General features: G+C 42.4%; 1 protein-coding gene across 4 annotated transcripts in view; it reads right to left on the bottom strand.

Moving 5' to 3' along the window:
* The window catches only part of kirrel3a (kirre like nephrin family adhesion molecule 3a), a 178,222-nt gene that overhangs the window by 61,153 nt on the left and 99,459 nt on the right, over positions 1-17,610 (bottom strand). For 3 of the 4 annotated variants that reach the window (XM_051120608.1, XM_051120605.1, XM_051120606.1), the window contains exons 2-3: positions 16,078-16,227; positions 2,355-2,504 (exon numbers count right to left, since the gene is read on the bottom strand). In XM_051120608.1, coding sequence (XP_050976565.1) covers positions 2,355-2,504; positions 16,078-16,227 — 300 coding nt within the window. Of the gene's footprint in view, positions 1-2,354; positions 2,505-16,077; positions 16,228-16,491; positions 16,626-17,610 lie in introns of those variants that run through there. The other variant, XM_051120607.1, reaches the window with a different exon arrangement.

Raw genomic sequence — 17,610 nt, 5'->3', positions numbered from 1 at the left:
TATATACATAATAAATACACACAGTACACATACATACATTATGTAAACAAAAACTTTTATTTTGTATTATTTTTATTTTGCGATTAATCATGATTAATCGTTTGAGAGCACTACTTTAAAATAAATAAAATAAAACTTTTAAACAGCATGTATATTAGTTTTTTGTTGAATTAGGGTTTACAAACCAAAATAAAGACAGAAAGAATGCATTGATTTATGTAATTATCAACTAATTTGTTTTACTTTTTTGTTTTACAGATTTGCTCTGGTTGTGATTTGTGATTATTGCACATTACTTGAGTCATGAAAATTGAAAATGAAGAGCGTTCGTATTCATATTAACAAGAAATAATGTAGGATTGAACATGATTTTGTCAATGTGAATTGATTGTACAGTGATACATTTGCACTAAACATACCAGACTAGAGGTGTTTAGAGGGAAGGTGTTGAAACAAAAGAGCAACAAGTCAATTCAGTGAGAGAGAGCAAGTCATTTTCAAACTTTTCTCTTTGAAATAACCAGCAGATTGTTTCTAATAAGACCAGGAAAAGTGAATGGGTCAATTCTGCTTGTATGTTGACTTTAAGACAGTTTGACACATTGAACGAACTGTACTTTTGTTCCACATAGCCTTGTTTTCATTCGCATCAAATTGCGTCAAGAAGGAAAGAAAGCCTCTAATTAAGTCTGAAAGCAGCCAAATCGCACAAGCTCTTTAACTCCGAAGACAATGTGCAGAACAAATGCTGAGAGCTTACAGAAACACTGCAGTAGCTCTTTTTAAACAATGGTGACCTTTGGAAGTGGCTCGGGTTTCTCCCCACGGTTCACTGAGTTGCTGCGCCGCGGCTCTCGCTCTCTCTCCAGCTCCTCGCCTTGGCTTTAGGGGAATTCCTTGGATCTAATTAGCCTCAGGGGTCCTTCTTCAGCAATGTGTACCAACCCCATCTCATGTCTTATTCAGCAGCCTGGCCACCACAAAGCAAACTGGGTTACCCCACAACTCTCCTACGGCTGTTCAAAGTTCAAATGTCACTCCGGCAGGTCAGCCGGCCTCCCGCTGCCGAGTTCGCGCTCGTGTAATTGCAGAAGCGTGCGTCCGAAAGCGAGACTGATTGTTCGAGAGCCTTATTGCGAAGCCGTGCCGCTTGAAAGAGAATAAAAGAAAGTGTGAACTCCCTCAGAATTTGCATGAGGGCTCCGCGGGGGACCGGAGACGCCATTTAGTGACCGCTGCACACTGGCGTAGTGCGATTTGAGACCTAGGCATATTAATGCATCGCAGCCCTGAACTTACACCCAAACACCAAGCTTCAAAGCCAAAGTCGGGAAAAAGCCTCCACAGCCATTTTTCTCCGTAAGTGGCAAAGACAGGTTTGAGACTTCACGTGCCAGGCATCCAATCAGGCTGCAAAGACCACTCTAGATCTCTGCTGTCAGAAGGGAGATAGAGAAAGAGAGCGAACGAAACCAAACGGCGCATCTGATTGTGGTCACGCGCCGTCGTCCCCCTCGGGAGGGAAGTGACAGGGGATTGACGGTGACGGAGTCCCTACACGAGGTTCATTACCTCGCTCAGGAGCCGCTTGCGGTTTTGTATGCAACTTTTCAGAAGTAAGCCAGTTTGTGTGGGATTACATGTCAGGCTAATGGCTCTGCCCTGGGGAGCACGATGATTTGTCTCTGCTGCCACCGGACCAGCAAAAAATAAAAACAAATGAGCGGCCTCTCATCTATAATTAATCATTTTAATGGACCTAGAATCGCAGGCATCTTCGCTCGGCTTTAAGCGTCTAGACTCAGATTACTGGTTTAAAATGCTGTTACTCCGAGGCTGGCGTAATGAACTTATTCCTCTGGAATATATCATAGTTTTAACAAAGGAAAGAAAGAAATCGATAATGATAATCAGGCAGAGTCGGGCTGCCTGGGAGCTAAGCTGACGCAATGCATTTGTGTCAGGGCCTCTATCGATCGCAAACATATCTAATGTGTCTTATTAAAGCTGATTAGCCCTGATTTCAGAATATCACACATTTATCCGACTCAGAGATTGACTTTGTTCTTGTCTACATTCACAGTATTGCAGAGGCGGTGCTTTTTCATGCTTTCTTGTTCTGAGGGCCTTGCTTTCTTTTACTTCTTCCTGCTCGAGTGCTATTCTAGTTAAAGTATGTATTGATTTGTCTGACTGTCTGTCGGTTCATCCATCAATCCGTCTATCTGCACTTGTGCAAAAAAGGTTTCAATTAGAAAAGAGAAGCAAAAAGTGAAGCACAGAACTTGCTTGTGACGTAATGCACATATATCTATCCGTCTGTTTGCCTGTTTGCTGGTGTAGGTGACACTGACCCAGAACTGTGAGTCGAGCAGGTCGAGATCTGGTAGCAGCCTGGATGGCTTGACACTCAAAGCTTCCGTCATCGGTCAGTTCGGTCCTTTGGATCAATAGGTGATATTCTCCTTTGCTGTGGTCACCAATCACATCGTAGCGTGGATAACCTGAAACACAAGGTTAAATATGAAACAGAAACAGCACATTAACTTTAAAAAAAAAAAATCTGCTTTCCAAGCACTAAAATTTCTGCCCTCAAGCCCTGAAGTTACCCCGAGCATATTTGTTATGTAAAAGATCCAGTTTAATTGGTATGTTTGTTGTTATGAGTTTTGTTGCGTTTTACACTTTGTGCTGTAGCATTGTTAAATTGGAAGTCGCATAAGTGGATAAAATATTAGAAATGCACAAATAGGCCAATATTTCACTGCACAATAAGAAACAAGGCCTATTCAGAGTTGGCCCTGAATGATCTCCAGTCACATTTACTGTTGTCATGAAAGGAAAAACATAAATAAATTCAGTATGTGGCACTTAAACCTCGCAACATAAATATTCATCTTGACTTGTGACATAAAATATATTCACAGATCAAACTGCTGCACAATACCGGATCATAAATATGCTTTACACCGATTTGAAAAGACTGATTAATAGTTAAGTGTTTATTTAAAGGCATCTGATTGAAAGAAAGAGCATATACTATTGATTTAGTATAAAATGACTTTGTCCAAGGATCCACACACCTTTCCAGAGTACTATGGCTGATGAAATATGGTTGTAGATAGCAGGGTTGCAGATATACTCATATACACTAATCCAAAGTCTGGGGTCATGTTTTTTTTAAAAAAAAAAAAAAAGAAATTCAGACTTTTATTAATCAAGGATGCTTTAAATGGACCAAAAAAAGATCAAGAATTTCTACTCCAAAGAAATTCTGTTCTTTTGAACTTTATATTCATTAAAAAGATCTGAAAGAAAAAAAACTATTGCAGTTTCCACATAAATATTTCTGTCACGAATGCGGTCTCTGTGGCTCCCTCTGTCCAGCGCCAGCGGGAACCTTCGCCCGAATTCTGACTACATTACCCACAATCCCGTGCCTGGGGACTCACGCTTCCAGTTCCGGGTCGCTCTGTTCACTTCCCCTTTGGCGGCCATTTCAGCGTGCCACGCCGGCTCGCTCGTCGCGAAGTTTTGCCGGCTATGTCCCCAACTCTGAGCGTTTTTCTATCGGACTGCTTTACCGTTGCCAACCGGACTGTCTTTATCGTGTGTGAACTCTTGCTGCCTGCCCTTTATCGACCCACGCTATTCCCACGGATTATTGCCTTTGATCGCCGCCTGCCCCGACCCTTTGCATGGACTTATACTACCCTTTTGGTTTTGCCTTCACCACGATTGTTTGCCGTTGTTGACCACAGCCTGTTTAAACTGTCCGATTTAAATAAACTGTTGCAAATGGATCCAACGTCTCATGACCCCTCTGTAGCCTCATCACAGAAAACTTCGCCTAACACGGATCCAGCGACAGTCTCCCAGATCGCGACCGCTATGTCAGCCCAGGCGTCGATGCTGTCCCAACATCAACAGCAACTCGATCGCCTAACCACCCTCACGGAGCAGCTGGTTCAAGCCATCCAAGGAATGCGGGCCGCCCCGCCTCCCGTCCCAGTGCCTCCACCTGCACCACTCCCGGCGGTTCAACCAGTTACAGCCAGCCCAAAGCTCGCCTTCCCGGAGAAATTCGACGGCACCGCTGCTAAGTGTAAGGGGTTTCTTTTACAATGCACTCTTTTTGTCAATCAGCAGCCTAACTTGTATGCCTCCGACGAGAGTAAGATCGCTTTTGTCTGCTCCCTTCTGACGGGGAAGGCTTTAGCATGGGCTACCGCGGTCTGGGATCTGGGCCACTCAACTTACCCCACGTTTGCCACGTTCCTTCGGAGCTTTAAGGAGGTTTTTCAACCGACTCCTGACAGCAGCGAGGCGGAGGAGCAGATTGTTTCGTTACGCCAGGGCCGCCGCCCAGCCGCGGATTACGCGTTGGAATTCCGTACGCTGGCCGCTCAAAGCGGATGGAACGATGCTCCCTTAAAGCTCCACTATCGTAAGAGACTTAATCCTGATCTGCAAGTGGATTTGGCGTGCCGCGATGAAAGTCTGAGCCTCAGTCAATACATCGACTTGTCCATCCGCGTTGACAACGTGATGCGCGCTCGCAGACCAGCACGTCCCTTCACCATGCCGCTGCCGTCTCCACCCCCCGCGGCTTCTGGCTCCGAACCAATGCAGATCGGCACAACCAGGCTCACCATCGAGGAGAGGGAGCGGCGGATTCGTAATCGTCTCTGTCTATACTGCGGGGAGGCGGGACACATCCGGGCCACCTGTCCCACTCGACCACCTCGTTCTCCCACCTCGGTGAGTGGCTGTAGTACCTCTGTAAATAAGTGTGAGTTATCTGCGCTGCTCATCTGTGGAGAGAAGTCTATAAGGACCACAGCTTTAATTGATTCCGGCGCAGCCGGTAACTTTATAGACAAAGACTTTGCCAAAGCTAATCAGTTGCCTCTCCTTCCCTGTGTTTCCCCCGTGGCAGTGGCCGCCCTCGACGGCAGACCGCTAGGATCTGGACGCATCGAATACATCACCGCCGACCTCACCCTCCGACTTGAACCTGGTCACCAGGAAACCATCCGGTTCTTCACAATAACCTCTCCTCAGTCACCTCTCATCCTGGGATTCCCATGGCTGGATCGCCACGAATCCACCATCTCCTGGGCTAATGGCATCATCACCCGCTGGTCTTCATGCTGTCTCCGGTCTTGTCTTCACTCAGCCCCTCCGGCGCCGCCCGGTGCCATCACTTCAAGCCTAAACCAAACCATACCGACCGAATACCAAGATCTGCTTGAGGCCTTCAGCACCGCTAAAGCAACTGAGTTACCACCCCATCGACCAGGGGACTGTGCTATAGACCTCATGCCCGGAGCTCTTCCACCTCGAGGCCGTGTCTTCCCGCTCTCACAACCCGAGTCAGAAGCAATGGAGCGCTACATCGAGGAGGAGCTTGCTAAGGGTTTCATCCGACCCTCCACCTCTCCCGCTTCAGCTGGATTCTTTTTCGTAAAGAAGAAGGACGGAGGGTTGCGACCTTGCATTGATTACCGTGCCCTCAACGAAGTGACTGTCAAGTACCGATACCCCCTACCACTTGTACCTCCGGCCTTAGAGCAACTACGGTCGGCACGTTTCTACACCAAACTGGATTTACGCTCGGCCTACAATCTGATTCGCATTCGTGAAGGGGACGAGTGGAAGACTGCCTTCTCTACGACATCTGGGCACTACGAATACCGGGTGATGCCCTTCGGCCTGGCGAATAGTCCATCATATTTTCAGGCTTTTGTCAACGAGGTCTTTCGCGACATGCTGAATCGCTGGGTGATTGTCTATATGGATGACATTCTCATATTTTCTAACACACGTTCTGATCACATCCAGCACGTAAGAGTGGTGCTCCAGCGGCTCATCCAGCACAGGCTGTACACTAAGGAGGAGAAGTGCCTGTTCCACCAAGAAAGAATTGCCTTTTTGGGATACGTAATCAGTCCAGAGGGCGTCGCTATGGACGATTCTAAGGTAAACGCTGTACGGAACTGGCCCCGTCCCAAGACCCTAAAGGAGTTACAAAGATTCTTGGGCTTTGCTAATTTTTATCGGAGGTTCATACGTAACTTTAGCTCCATAGCCACACCTCTGACCTCCATGATAAAGAAGGGGAGTACCCGTTTAAGCTGGTCGCCAGACGCTCTACAGGCCTTCCAGGACTTACGTCAACGTTTTACCACAGCACCCATCCTCCGTCACCCAGATCCTCAGGTACCTTTTGTTGTTGAGGTCGACGCCTCCAGCACCGGGGTGGGAGCTGTCCTCTCACAGCGCCAGGGTCAACCTTCTAAGACGTTCCCCTGTGCCTTTTACTCACATAAACTCAATCCGGCAGAGAGAAACTATGATGTGGGAAATCGGGAGTTGCTCGCCATCAAACTCGCCTTGGAGGAATGGAGACATTGGCTGGAGGGGGCACGGCATCCCTTCATTATCCTAACAGATCATAAAAACCTGGAATATCTTCGCACCGCCAGGGTCCTTAATCACCGCCAGACCAGGTGGGCCCTGTTCTTCACCAGGTTCAATTTCATCATTAACTACCGCCCCGGCTCCCAGAATACTAAAGCCGACGCTCTGTCTCGGGTACACGAGCCTGAGCAGGTCTCCCAACCGACTGAAACTGTGCTGCCTTCCTCCATAATTGTTGCTCCTGTGGCAAAGGATCTCATGACCGAGGTCACGGAGGCCCAGGCCCAAGATCCTCCTCCTGTTGACTGCCCCGAAGGTCTCACCTATGTACCAGCGGTCCTCCGCAAAAGAGTTCTCTCTGAGGTTCATTCTATCCCCAGCTCCGGTCACCCTGGAATAGAGGCCACTGTTCACCTCCTCCGAAACCGCTTCTGGTGGCCTTCACTGCGTTCTGATACCATCACCTTCATCAAGCAGTGTGCAACATGTAACACCTCTAAGACCTCCCATCAACTCCCTGCTGGCTTACTGCAGCCTCTGCCAATCCCCAAACGCCCCTGGTCTCACATAGCACTCGACTTTGTAACGGATCTTCCCCCGTCCCAGGGACATACCACCATCCTCACTGTTATCGACAGGTTTTCCAAGGGCTGCCGTCTCGTACCTCTTCCTAAGTTACCCTCTGCGATGGAGACCGCAGAGGTCCTATGCAACACTGTGTTCCGGTTCTACGGGCTCCCTGAGGACATTGTCTCGGATCGCGGACCCCAATTTACCTCCCGCCTCTGGTCCAGTTTCTTCCGGTTGCTGGGCGTTAACATCAGCCTCACATCAGGCTATCATCCAGAGGCCAACGGACAGGTGGAGAGATTAAACCAAGAACTGACCTGTTTCCTGCGCTCGTACTGTCATGACCGCCAGGGAGATTGGAGTCGTTTTCTCCTCTGGGCCGAATATGCTCAAAACTCCATCCAGAAACCGTCCACGAACATGACGCCCTTTCAATGTGTGCTGGGCTTTCAGCCGCCCTTGTTCCCCTGGTCAGGAGAACCCTCCGATCTGCCCGCTGTTGACTCATGGTTCCGACAAAGTGAAGCCACCTGGAACCTGGCACACATCCACCTCCAGAGAGCCGTCCGGCGCACCCAGACCCAGGCCAACCGTCGCCGCCGACCGAACCCCCCCTATGAGCCAGGACAGTGGGTCTGGCTGTCGACCCGGGACCTACGTCTCCGTCTGCCCTGCAAGAAGTTGAGCCCCAGGTACGTGGGTCCTTTTCAAATAACTCGTCAAATCACACCAGTATCCTTTAGACTTGATTTACCCAGTCAATACCGTGTCTCACCAACTTTTCATGTGTCTCTGTTAAAGCCCGCTGGTCGCCCAGGAGGGACAGAGGTCCTAGACGAGACCGCTCCGCAGAGGCCTGCCCCCCTGATCATCGACGGTGAGGAGGCGTATCGAGTCAGTCTCATCCTGGACTCCCGACGCCGGAGCGGTCGTCTACAGTACCTGGTCGACTGGGAGGATTACGGGCCCGAGGAGAGGTCATGGGTGCCCGCAGAGGACATCCTGGATCCTTCGCTCACCGCTGAGTTCCACTCTACCCACCCAGATCGACCAGGGCCCCGAGGTAGGGGTAGACCCCGGCGTCGGTTGCCTCCTCGTGCCAGGAGGCACTCGCAGGGGGGGGGCTCTGTCACGAATGCGGTCTCTGTGGCTCCCTCTGTCCAGCGCCAGCGGGAACCTTCGCCCGAATTCTGACTACATTACCCACAATCCCGTGCCTGGGGACTCACGCTTCCAGTTCCGGGTCGCTCTGTTCACTTCCCCTTTGGCGGCCATTTCAGCGTGCCTCGCCGGCTCGCTCGTCGCGAAGTTTTGCCGGCTATGTCCCCAACTCTGAGCGTTTTTCTATCGGACTGCTTTACCGTTGCCAACCGGACTGTCTTTATCGTGTGTGAACTCTTGCTGCCTGCCCTTTATCGACCCACGCTATTCCCACGGATTATTGCCTTTGATCGCCGCCTGCCCCGACCCTTTGCATGGACTTATACTACCCTTTTGGTTTTGCCTTCACCACGATTGTTTGCCGTTGTTGACCACAGCCTGTTTAAACTGTCCGATTTAAATAAACTGTTGCAAATGGATCCAACGTCTCATGACCCCTCTGTAGCCTCATCACAATTAAGAAGCACAGCTGTTTTAACAATGATAATAAATGTGTCTTGAGTAGCAAATCAGCATATTAAAGTAATTTCTGAAGGATCATGTGACACTGAGGACTGAAGCAATTATGCTGAAAATTTAGCTTTGCATCAATGGAATAAATTAAATTTTAAAATATACTAAAATAGAAAAAAGTTCTTTTAAATTGTAGGGATATAACAATATCAAAACCTCATGCTACGATAATATCGTGATGTGAAGTCCAATATACACTATTTATTGCAATATTAAAAAAAAAAAGACAAATAAAGATATGGAAAAAACTGAAAATTTAGTACATTTTAAAGTTAAATGATTCTATCTAATGTTCTTTAAGAGTTCAAAATTAAGAGCTCCAACCCATGTTCTTAACTAAAAAAAAATTAAGTCAGAAAAAAAGTCAGTGAATTGACTTTTACCTGAACTTCAAAGGGGACTCAACCCTCTTTTAATCTGTGATATACTGTCTCAGTCTAAATTACATTCACACCAGTATTTTAGGAAGCCAAACAAATTTGAAAATTTGAATATAATAATGACAATACAATAACAACAATAACAGTAATAGCCATATTTTGTAAAACAAATGCTATATATATTATTTTTGCTTTACACTACAGTAGGGAAATTACAATTAATTTAATTTCTACCCTTGAAAGGGATATTTTGAATTTGGACTGCAGAAATGTTATCCATTTAAAGCTTTTATTTTGATGGAAACGGCAGTAGAGCTTTTGTTTTGAAGAAAAAATCTACAGTAGCTTCATTGAAAACACACCTCACTACAAATCTAGTGAAATGGCTTAATCATCTGCCATGAAAATGAAGCATAACTGGTGGCCATTGTGTTTCCAAACGTGCGCTAAACTCACAGTGCATGCCATAAATGAGCTCACTGCATTGTTACTGGCTACTTGTTTCGAAATGTGCAGCAAAAATAGACTTGATTAAAGGATTAAGCCATATTGTGTTTTTGGTTTTAGTTCATTTGACAGATACTGTGTCATAACGGCCCAAAACACACCTTTAAAGACCCTTGTGTTAGAATAAGAAGTTTAAATATATTTTAAAGACTACACTTTTTGCCCAGAAGACCTATTGTTTCATATCGTCACGTGGCCATGATAATATCAAGACAAATTTCACAACATTACAGTATTTTTGATCAAATAAATGCAGCTTTCGTAAGCATAACTGCAATTAAAGGAGAAGTTCACTTCCAGAACAAAAATTTACAGATCATTTACTCACCCCTTTGTCATCCAAGATGTTTGTGTCTTTCTTTCTTCAGTTGATAAGAAATTATGTTTCCTGAGGAAATAATTTCAGGAATTATCTCCATATAGTGGACTTCAATGGTGCCCCCAAGTTTGAACTTCCAAAATGCAGTTTAAATGCAGCTTCAAATGGCTCTAAACGATCCCAGCCGAGGAAGAAGGGTCTTATCTAGCAAAACGATCAATCATTTTCAAAAGAAATTGACAATTTATACACTTTTTAACCTCAAATGCTCATCTTGTCTAGGTCCGGGTGAACAGTTTTTTCCGGCCAATACGGTGAATACAATTAGGGTATGTCGAAAAACTCCCATCTCGTTTTCTTCCCCTTTTCAAAATCAGCCTACATCGCTGCAGAAGTACTGAACCCAGTGTTTACAAAGTAAACATGCAAAGAACATTAAAAGCCCTTTACAAAAAAAGGTAAAACAGTGATGTAGGACGTTTTTGATGTTGAAGAAGAAAACAGGATGGAAATTTTTCGACCTACCCTAATTGACCTGGATTACACAAAGTACGCATGCGCATATAATTATAAAGTATATAAATTGTCAATTTGTTTCAAAAATGTTTCACTAGAAGACCCTTCTTCCTCGGCTAGGATCATTTAGAGCCATATGAAGCTGCATTTAAACTGCATTTTGGAAGTTTAAACTTGGGGACACCATAGAAAGTCCACTATATGGAGAGAAATTCTGGAATGTTTTTGTTTTCCTCAAGAAACATAATTTCTTTATGACTGAAGAAAGAAAAACATGAAAAATCTTGGGTGACAAGGGGATAAATTATCTGTAAATTTTTGTTCTAAGAAGTGAACTTCTCCTTTAAACAAACAAATAAACAAACCTAACTGACCCTAAATGTCTGAATGGCAATTATGAAAATGAAATGTTTATAAAATTGCTGAAATAAAATGAAAAAGTGGCCTTCAAGAAAAAACAAAACAAACAGTGACTACAAAAGTGTAGAATATGGCATCTTCAATAAATGATAAATGGAGCCTCTGTAGCTTGAAAAAATTGGAACAACAAAATTGCTACATGATGCTCTACTCAAGACAGATGTCTCATTTTTAGTTAATCTGCTCATATCAGAAAACAGATCGCAGCCTGGAGCACGTTTAAATCTGAACATGATCTTGTAAACAGTTATCATGGCATGTCTCTGAAACCCTGGTGATCCTTTATATTAAAGACTGTTTGGCTGTCCTCTGCTATCTGGTAATAAGCCCCGTATTAGGAATCGATAGTGTCATTACTGCCTTCAGGTTTCCTGCCACTGGATCTTCTTTTGCCTTTTATTTAAGAGCTGTTTTCATTAGGGATTATTGAGGCATACAGGCGCCTCAATAAAGCTCTGATGAATTCCCCAATATGCTTGACTGGACGGCTTCAGACAATGGCTGTCAATTAGAAGAAACAATGTGAAATGACCCTATTAAAGGTAATGAATCCCACGAAATGGATTCGGCTTCATGTTGGATCAATAGCAGCTGCGATAGAGAGCTGGGACATGGATTTATCACACTGTGGGCATCTCACTGACACTCCAATGGATGGAAGCACGCTTGAAACTTGCCTGAAAGGAGGCAGATCAAAGCTCGGAGCGAGCGAACGCGAAAGCTGAAGGGGGAGAGATACACGGACGGGCATCCTAATCAAGCGTTATGTTCGCCTCAGCCCCGCTGACACAAAATCTGTAACTTCTCAAGCTTTGAGGACACGAGCCCCGAAAAGATATAGATATCTATGTCATATTGATCGCAGGACGTGTCATTTCGTCGGTGTGAAACTGCAGGTGATGAAACATAAGGCGGATTTGAGAAAAACCCAATAACGACTTGTAAAAATACACAAGTTGTTTTTGTTCGAAACAATCAGTAGGCTCAGAGCTGCTTTGAACACTCTAGTATCCGTTTACGTCGGCGCTCGACTTTGTTATACACTTTAGCGAGTGGCGTTTTCACATCCGCTTTGAAGCGAGACTGTCCGGTTGCCACTGTCGGTTAAGTATCACAGCTCTGTACTCGATTGTACTACGGTGCAATGATATCCAAGAGTCCCTGGACACTTATAAACGCTCGGAGAAAGAAAGACGCAGTGGAAAGGAAATTCAAGCCCTGAGAGGCTCAATTAAAGAGCGCCGTCCATGACTAAACGCTGCCTGGGGCCACGGCTAAAAATGACTAACTTCTGGAGAAACCGCCGTCCAAAATGAAAATCCTTTCTTGGTAAAGTATATAGTTTAAAATCACACATCACGAGAGAACTAAACGAGGCCTCAGCTAAAAGCTCAATCTTCAGATATTAATTGCTCACTTCTTGAAGTGCGTACGTGAACGCAATCAGCAACTATTGTTAGTGTTAATGACCTCTCGATCTGGCAATTATGTTTAACGTTAGCTAAATAGGATCTGATCGCTGTGCTTTAAGTTAGATATGTGAATAAATCATTGAATTATGCTTCGTTACACAATAAATATTTCAAAGAGCTAATAAGTTCAACTTCTCAAGCAAGCTGAAGCAAATTTGGAAGCAAGATTCACCAAATTGAAGCTTAAGGGATGATTGTGCAGTGAATTTGAATGAGACTAAAGTTTGTTTTGCATTTCATCTTTTAATCTGACAGTCCACTGCAAACAAAACAGTCAGTAAATGTGACGTAGTGAAGAAAGCCAGTCTGGTAATCACATCTGATTTGTTTGTGATTTACAAAACACGCCGAACTGATTTTGCAAACTTAAACCTAAAGGTTGGCCTTGCATAAGTGAGAAGTTTTCTGAGAACATTTCAATCCGTTCCCAGAAATTAATTTGTAAACCTCGTCGTGTGAATGTAAAACAGCTGCACTTGCGGCGCATCTCTCTGGGGTTCTGCGGATGATGAAGTGCTTGCCTTAATTAATGATAGAAATGCAATTAATTCTCGATTGTTGCTTTGCTTTGCTCAGTCTGACGGTACTTTTGACAGGCACTTTCTGAAACAAACAGGAAAACCTTCACAACAATCAGGAAAAGTTAGTGGTGGGAAAAAAGCTACAAGGCTGCTAGGTAAGAAAATGTCAGGGGAGGCATTCACAAACTGACAGAATGGGCTGTTGTCCTTGTATTATAGTGTCTTACTGGAGAAAAGACGAGACAAAGAAATGTCTAAGGCATTCAACGTCTCTGTAATGATACGAACAGATCTAGCAGAGACGTGCGAATATCTTGCCTTGCACTGCAAACAGAGCAAAGCAAACAAGTGTTTTACATATGAATGTCAATTTGAAAAATCATGGCGGAAATGAGCTAACATTTCAATATAACATTTTGGATGTACACATTTTGATACTTTCATGGTGTTCACTGTATTAATATTTTACACACTTAAGATGGGTACTGTGTAACCTTTTGTGCTTCGCTTCTGACCTCGTATTTGTTCCAGCCAAACAAAAGTTAAATTCTTCTGTCAGTGTAAATGCTGTTTTTGAGTAATTCTGATAATTTGAAAAGATATAGGCACCATTTTCCTGTAAAACAAGTATAAATGGTATCACAGCATTCCGTGGCTATACAGATTTTATTTTGTTCTCCCTATGATTATCATCTCATTGTTTTTTTGTTTTTGTATGGGAGGCCAAAACAGTCCAAAAGTAAAAAAAAAAAAACAAAAACAAAAACCCTCTGACTAACACAGCAGCACCTGTTGGCCATAAAACATGCATGACCCAAGGTTAAGAGCAGCAAACTACTACTCTACTAAACGCAACAGGTATTCAAACATCTCAGACAGATATATAGGGCCCTATGATTTCCACAATGCGGAAAAGTGAACAGAATCACAGAATCCAGTCATAAAAATGGAATTTACAGTTTAACGTGGAATGTCATGGAATTTTGGATGAATTAATCAAAGTATCAGTACACTTAAATCAAATCACGATATGGACTAGTATTTGTAAATAGTAAGCCCCAAAACGACTATTTAAATATGAATTCTGCACGTTTCTGTGTTAATAAAATAACGCGCAGACACGCGTTTTGTTTACTACTGTACTGAAGTGCGCGACACTTGCCGTCTCAGTTAAATGAGGACATAAATACATGAACAACATTTCCAGAACTGCTCTGAGAATCACTTCATGAGCATTTTACAGTATCATTTGATTAAACTATCGTCATATCATATACACATTAATTTAAAGGTATTCACAGCAACCCATCAAAATGAAAGTTCGGTTTAATGTGAAGACATTGTGGCAGAGATACATTACTATTGTTTAGTAGAATGTATGTAATACTACTACCGCTACTACTACTACTACTAAAATGATTTAAACCTCATTTTAAGGAATAATCATATATTTCTTTAATGCTTTAATTGTAATAGTCAATCCCCGTTATTTGCCAAAAATAAAATTTGTTAGATAAATGAAAAGATAAACGAAATTTATGCTTTATGCCTGAAAAAAAAAAAAAAAAAAAAAAAAAAAGAAACATTTCACAAGGCTATTGTAAGAATAAATGAAACTTGTTTTTATACATGTAATAAGACATGCTAGAACATAGAATTGGTAACAATAAAACATAGGGTGGGCAAAAATAAAACATTTCATAGAGCCCTAAACATATAATTTTTGTTAAACTTTTAATAAAACTAATGTTAAATTGTTTAAGTTTCATGATTTTAATTAATTAGACATGCTTTTTGATTGCTAAAATTTAATTTAACCATTAAAAAGAAGTCCAGAAAAATTAAAACGGAAAAAAACAGAATCCTGAGAAATTAAAAAGGACAAAAACGGAATTTGGAAAAAAATAAAATGGATTTCATAGGGCCCTAGCTATAGTCGCTGATCTGGTGCTTCAAACTTTATGTTTGAAATTTTTTTTTTTTTTAAAAAAGAACGGTTGCTAAAGAAAAACAATGTTTATATGACTAAACCAGTAAGAAATTTTGGTAACACTTTATTTTACGATTTCTTAACTAGTTGCTTATAAGCATGCGTATTACTAGAATATTAGCCATTATTTATTAGTACTAATTAAGCACATATTAATGGCTTATTCTACATGACCTTATTCTACATTCCTAATCCTACCCAATACCTAAACTTAACAACTATCTTATTAACTATTAATAAGCAGCAAATTATTTATTGAGGGAAAAGTCATAGTTAATAGTGAATAAGTGTTCCCTATTCTAAAGTGTTACCAATTCTTTTTTTCATTATTCAGCAAAGATGAATAAATGAAAGTTAAGACATTTACAAATTTACAACTTTACAAATTTTCTATTCATCCTGAAAAAAAAGAGAATAATTTATAAATTACTTTGTTCCACAAAAATATTAAACAGCATAACTGTTTTCAACATTGATAATAATAAGAAGAAATGCTTCTTGAGCACCAAAACAGCATATTAGTATAATTTCTGTAAGATCATTTGACATTGAAGACTGGAGAAATGATGCTTAAAATTCAGCTTTGCATCACAGGAATACATTACATTTTAAAATATTTTAAAATAGAAAACTTTTATTTTAAATTGCAATAACATTTCACATTACCCCTTCAGTGCATTTTTGATCACATAAATACAGCCCAATGTTATGTTAGTATAACTGAGACAGTTTTGAATCAGATGTGCAGATTTTGAATTAGTTTTTATTATTTTTTCTTTTTAAGTTTTAGCTGTGTTTTTGTTTTTATTTGTTTTTGTCTTTTTATGGTTTTAGTTAACTATAATAACCCTGATGCAGGCTTGGTGAGAACAAGGAAAACTTTTGAATGGTAGTGCAAATGATTTATTAAAGTTAAACAGAGTTCTCTACCTTACTCCATTACAGACATTGTTTTCATATCAAGCTCTAAATGATTCAAGCCGTCTCTTGGAAAAAATTGAAGGCCAAGTTTTTGTTCTACAATGACAAAGCAGAGAAAAGATCTATAACTGTTTCAATCTAGACTTGATAGACATTGATTGTACTTTCTTATACTTTGTACACATAAATTGCAATTATGTAATTATATTAAATTAGAAATCAACTGCAATTATGTAAATCAACCAACTTCGCATATGCGATCAAGCGTATATGCAAGCAACTGACAAACAGGGACAAGCCACAAGAGGCCGAGTTATTTCACCACAGGTTAGGATACGAAACAGACTGCAGCAAAAGTTCTTACCTGACATGTCTCGGTTGACCCCCAGAGCGAGACCGTCTTTAACCCACAGCACCATGCCATGATATCCAGTAATGGAGCATGGCAGGGTCACGGGCTGCCCGGCCACCACCACCAGGTCATGGGGCTGCTGGATAAACACAACGCAGCTTCCTAAAACAGAAAGGAGAGAGAGAAAGAATGAACGAGGGAGGTCACAATTATAAATCATCAAATACAATTTGTCAGAGCTGGCTGCTCCTGCCAGAGGATGTACAAAAAACAGCCTTTTACTTGAGGATCATTATTATGGCTCTAGTAAATCTACTCCAACTCCCAAAACTCACTTTGAAGAATAAATCTATAAATTTCAACTTTATGTCACTGGAATCCTTAATAAAGTGCAGTGACACACAGAAGTACGAGTAGGTGCCTCACAGTTAGGAAAGCTGAACATGACACTGCTGAGATCCACAAGACTGCAGCATCTGCACCATAAATCAGTTGGCGGCTAGCAGCCGAAGCTCCTCAAACTCCGCTCTCGCTCACGGAAACTCGGCTTAGCAGGCAAAATAACTTTCCCGACGACGAACCACTCCGGCGCCGGGTGACAGGTTCGGCGGAGCCCCGGAACGGCCGCTCGCAGACGGCTGTTCACCTTGAAGTCTAATAGAATGAGGTGCAAATGAAAAAGTGCCCTGAAGGTAAGCAGTCTTCAATACGGGAGGTGAAAAGTATGTGTTACCTTTCTCATTAAATTGCAGACGGAGACAGACGGAGACAGACGGAGTTATTTTTTGCCGTACGGGGGAAGCGGATAAGAGCATCAATAGAAAGCGAATATGTATTTCTCTGAGAAAATATTCACAGAAGATTCTCAGAGAAATAAACATCTAGTCCTTTCAACAGTCACTTTCCCTCACCTTTTTTGGTCTTTTAATGTGAAAACAGTTGACACATCAGAGAAACGGAGGAGCCTTGCGCATCTCCCGAGACCACTTTGGTCGATTTTTGTCTTAAATTCAATAAAGTGCAGCACGGCGAGGTGCATCTTTCATAAATAGCACTTGGCCTTCCACTGATGTGGCAGGATTTCTGCGGGATGGCGCTGTAACACAGCTGAGATGCCAAGCATATATTTTCTCTTTGTATGTTGCTGTCTAATTTTGCTGCTTAAAGTTAACACCAATTCTCACACTTGATTTTAGTTCTGTTGAAAAAGCTTAGCCTTAAAACTTACTTTTGTTTGCGCAGCAGGCTTAATGGAGTTCTCAGTTGTGTGTCATTTGAATTTCACCTTTGTTTCTGAGATTTCACCTGAAATTTCTTGGGAGTAATAAAAATAGACACAGCCAAGACACACACATAAAGATGAAGAGAATAGCATTACATGAAAAACGTTCTTAATAAAATGTGCTTTTGGTTATATGGTGTTATAATGTTACAAAATACTGTTCTTTCGAACTTTCTATTCAAGTTGTAGCTTTAGAAAGAAATATGTTATTTGATTCAGCATAAATTTATTACACAAACATTCAGGCTGCCACGGCCTAACGT

The sequence above is a fragment of the Labeo rohita genome, chromosome 10, assembly GCF_022985175.1.
Source record: "Labeo rohita strain BAU-BD-2019 chromosome 10, IGBB_LRoh.1.0, whole genome shotgun sequence".
Lineage (NCBI taxonomy): Eukaryota > Metazoa > Chordata > Actinopteri > Cypriniformes > Cyprinidae > Labeo > Labeo rohita.
This window is presented reverse-complemented; position numbering and strand designations above follow the sequence as displayed.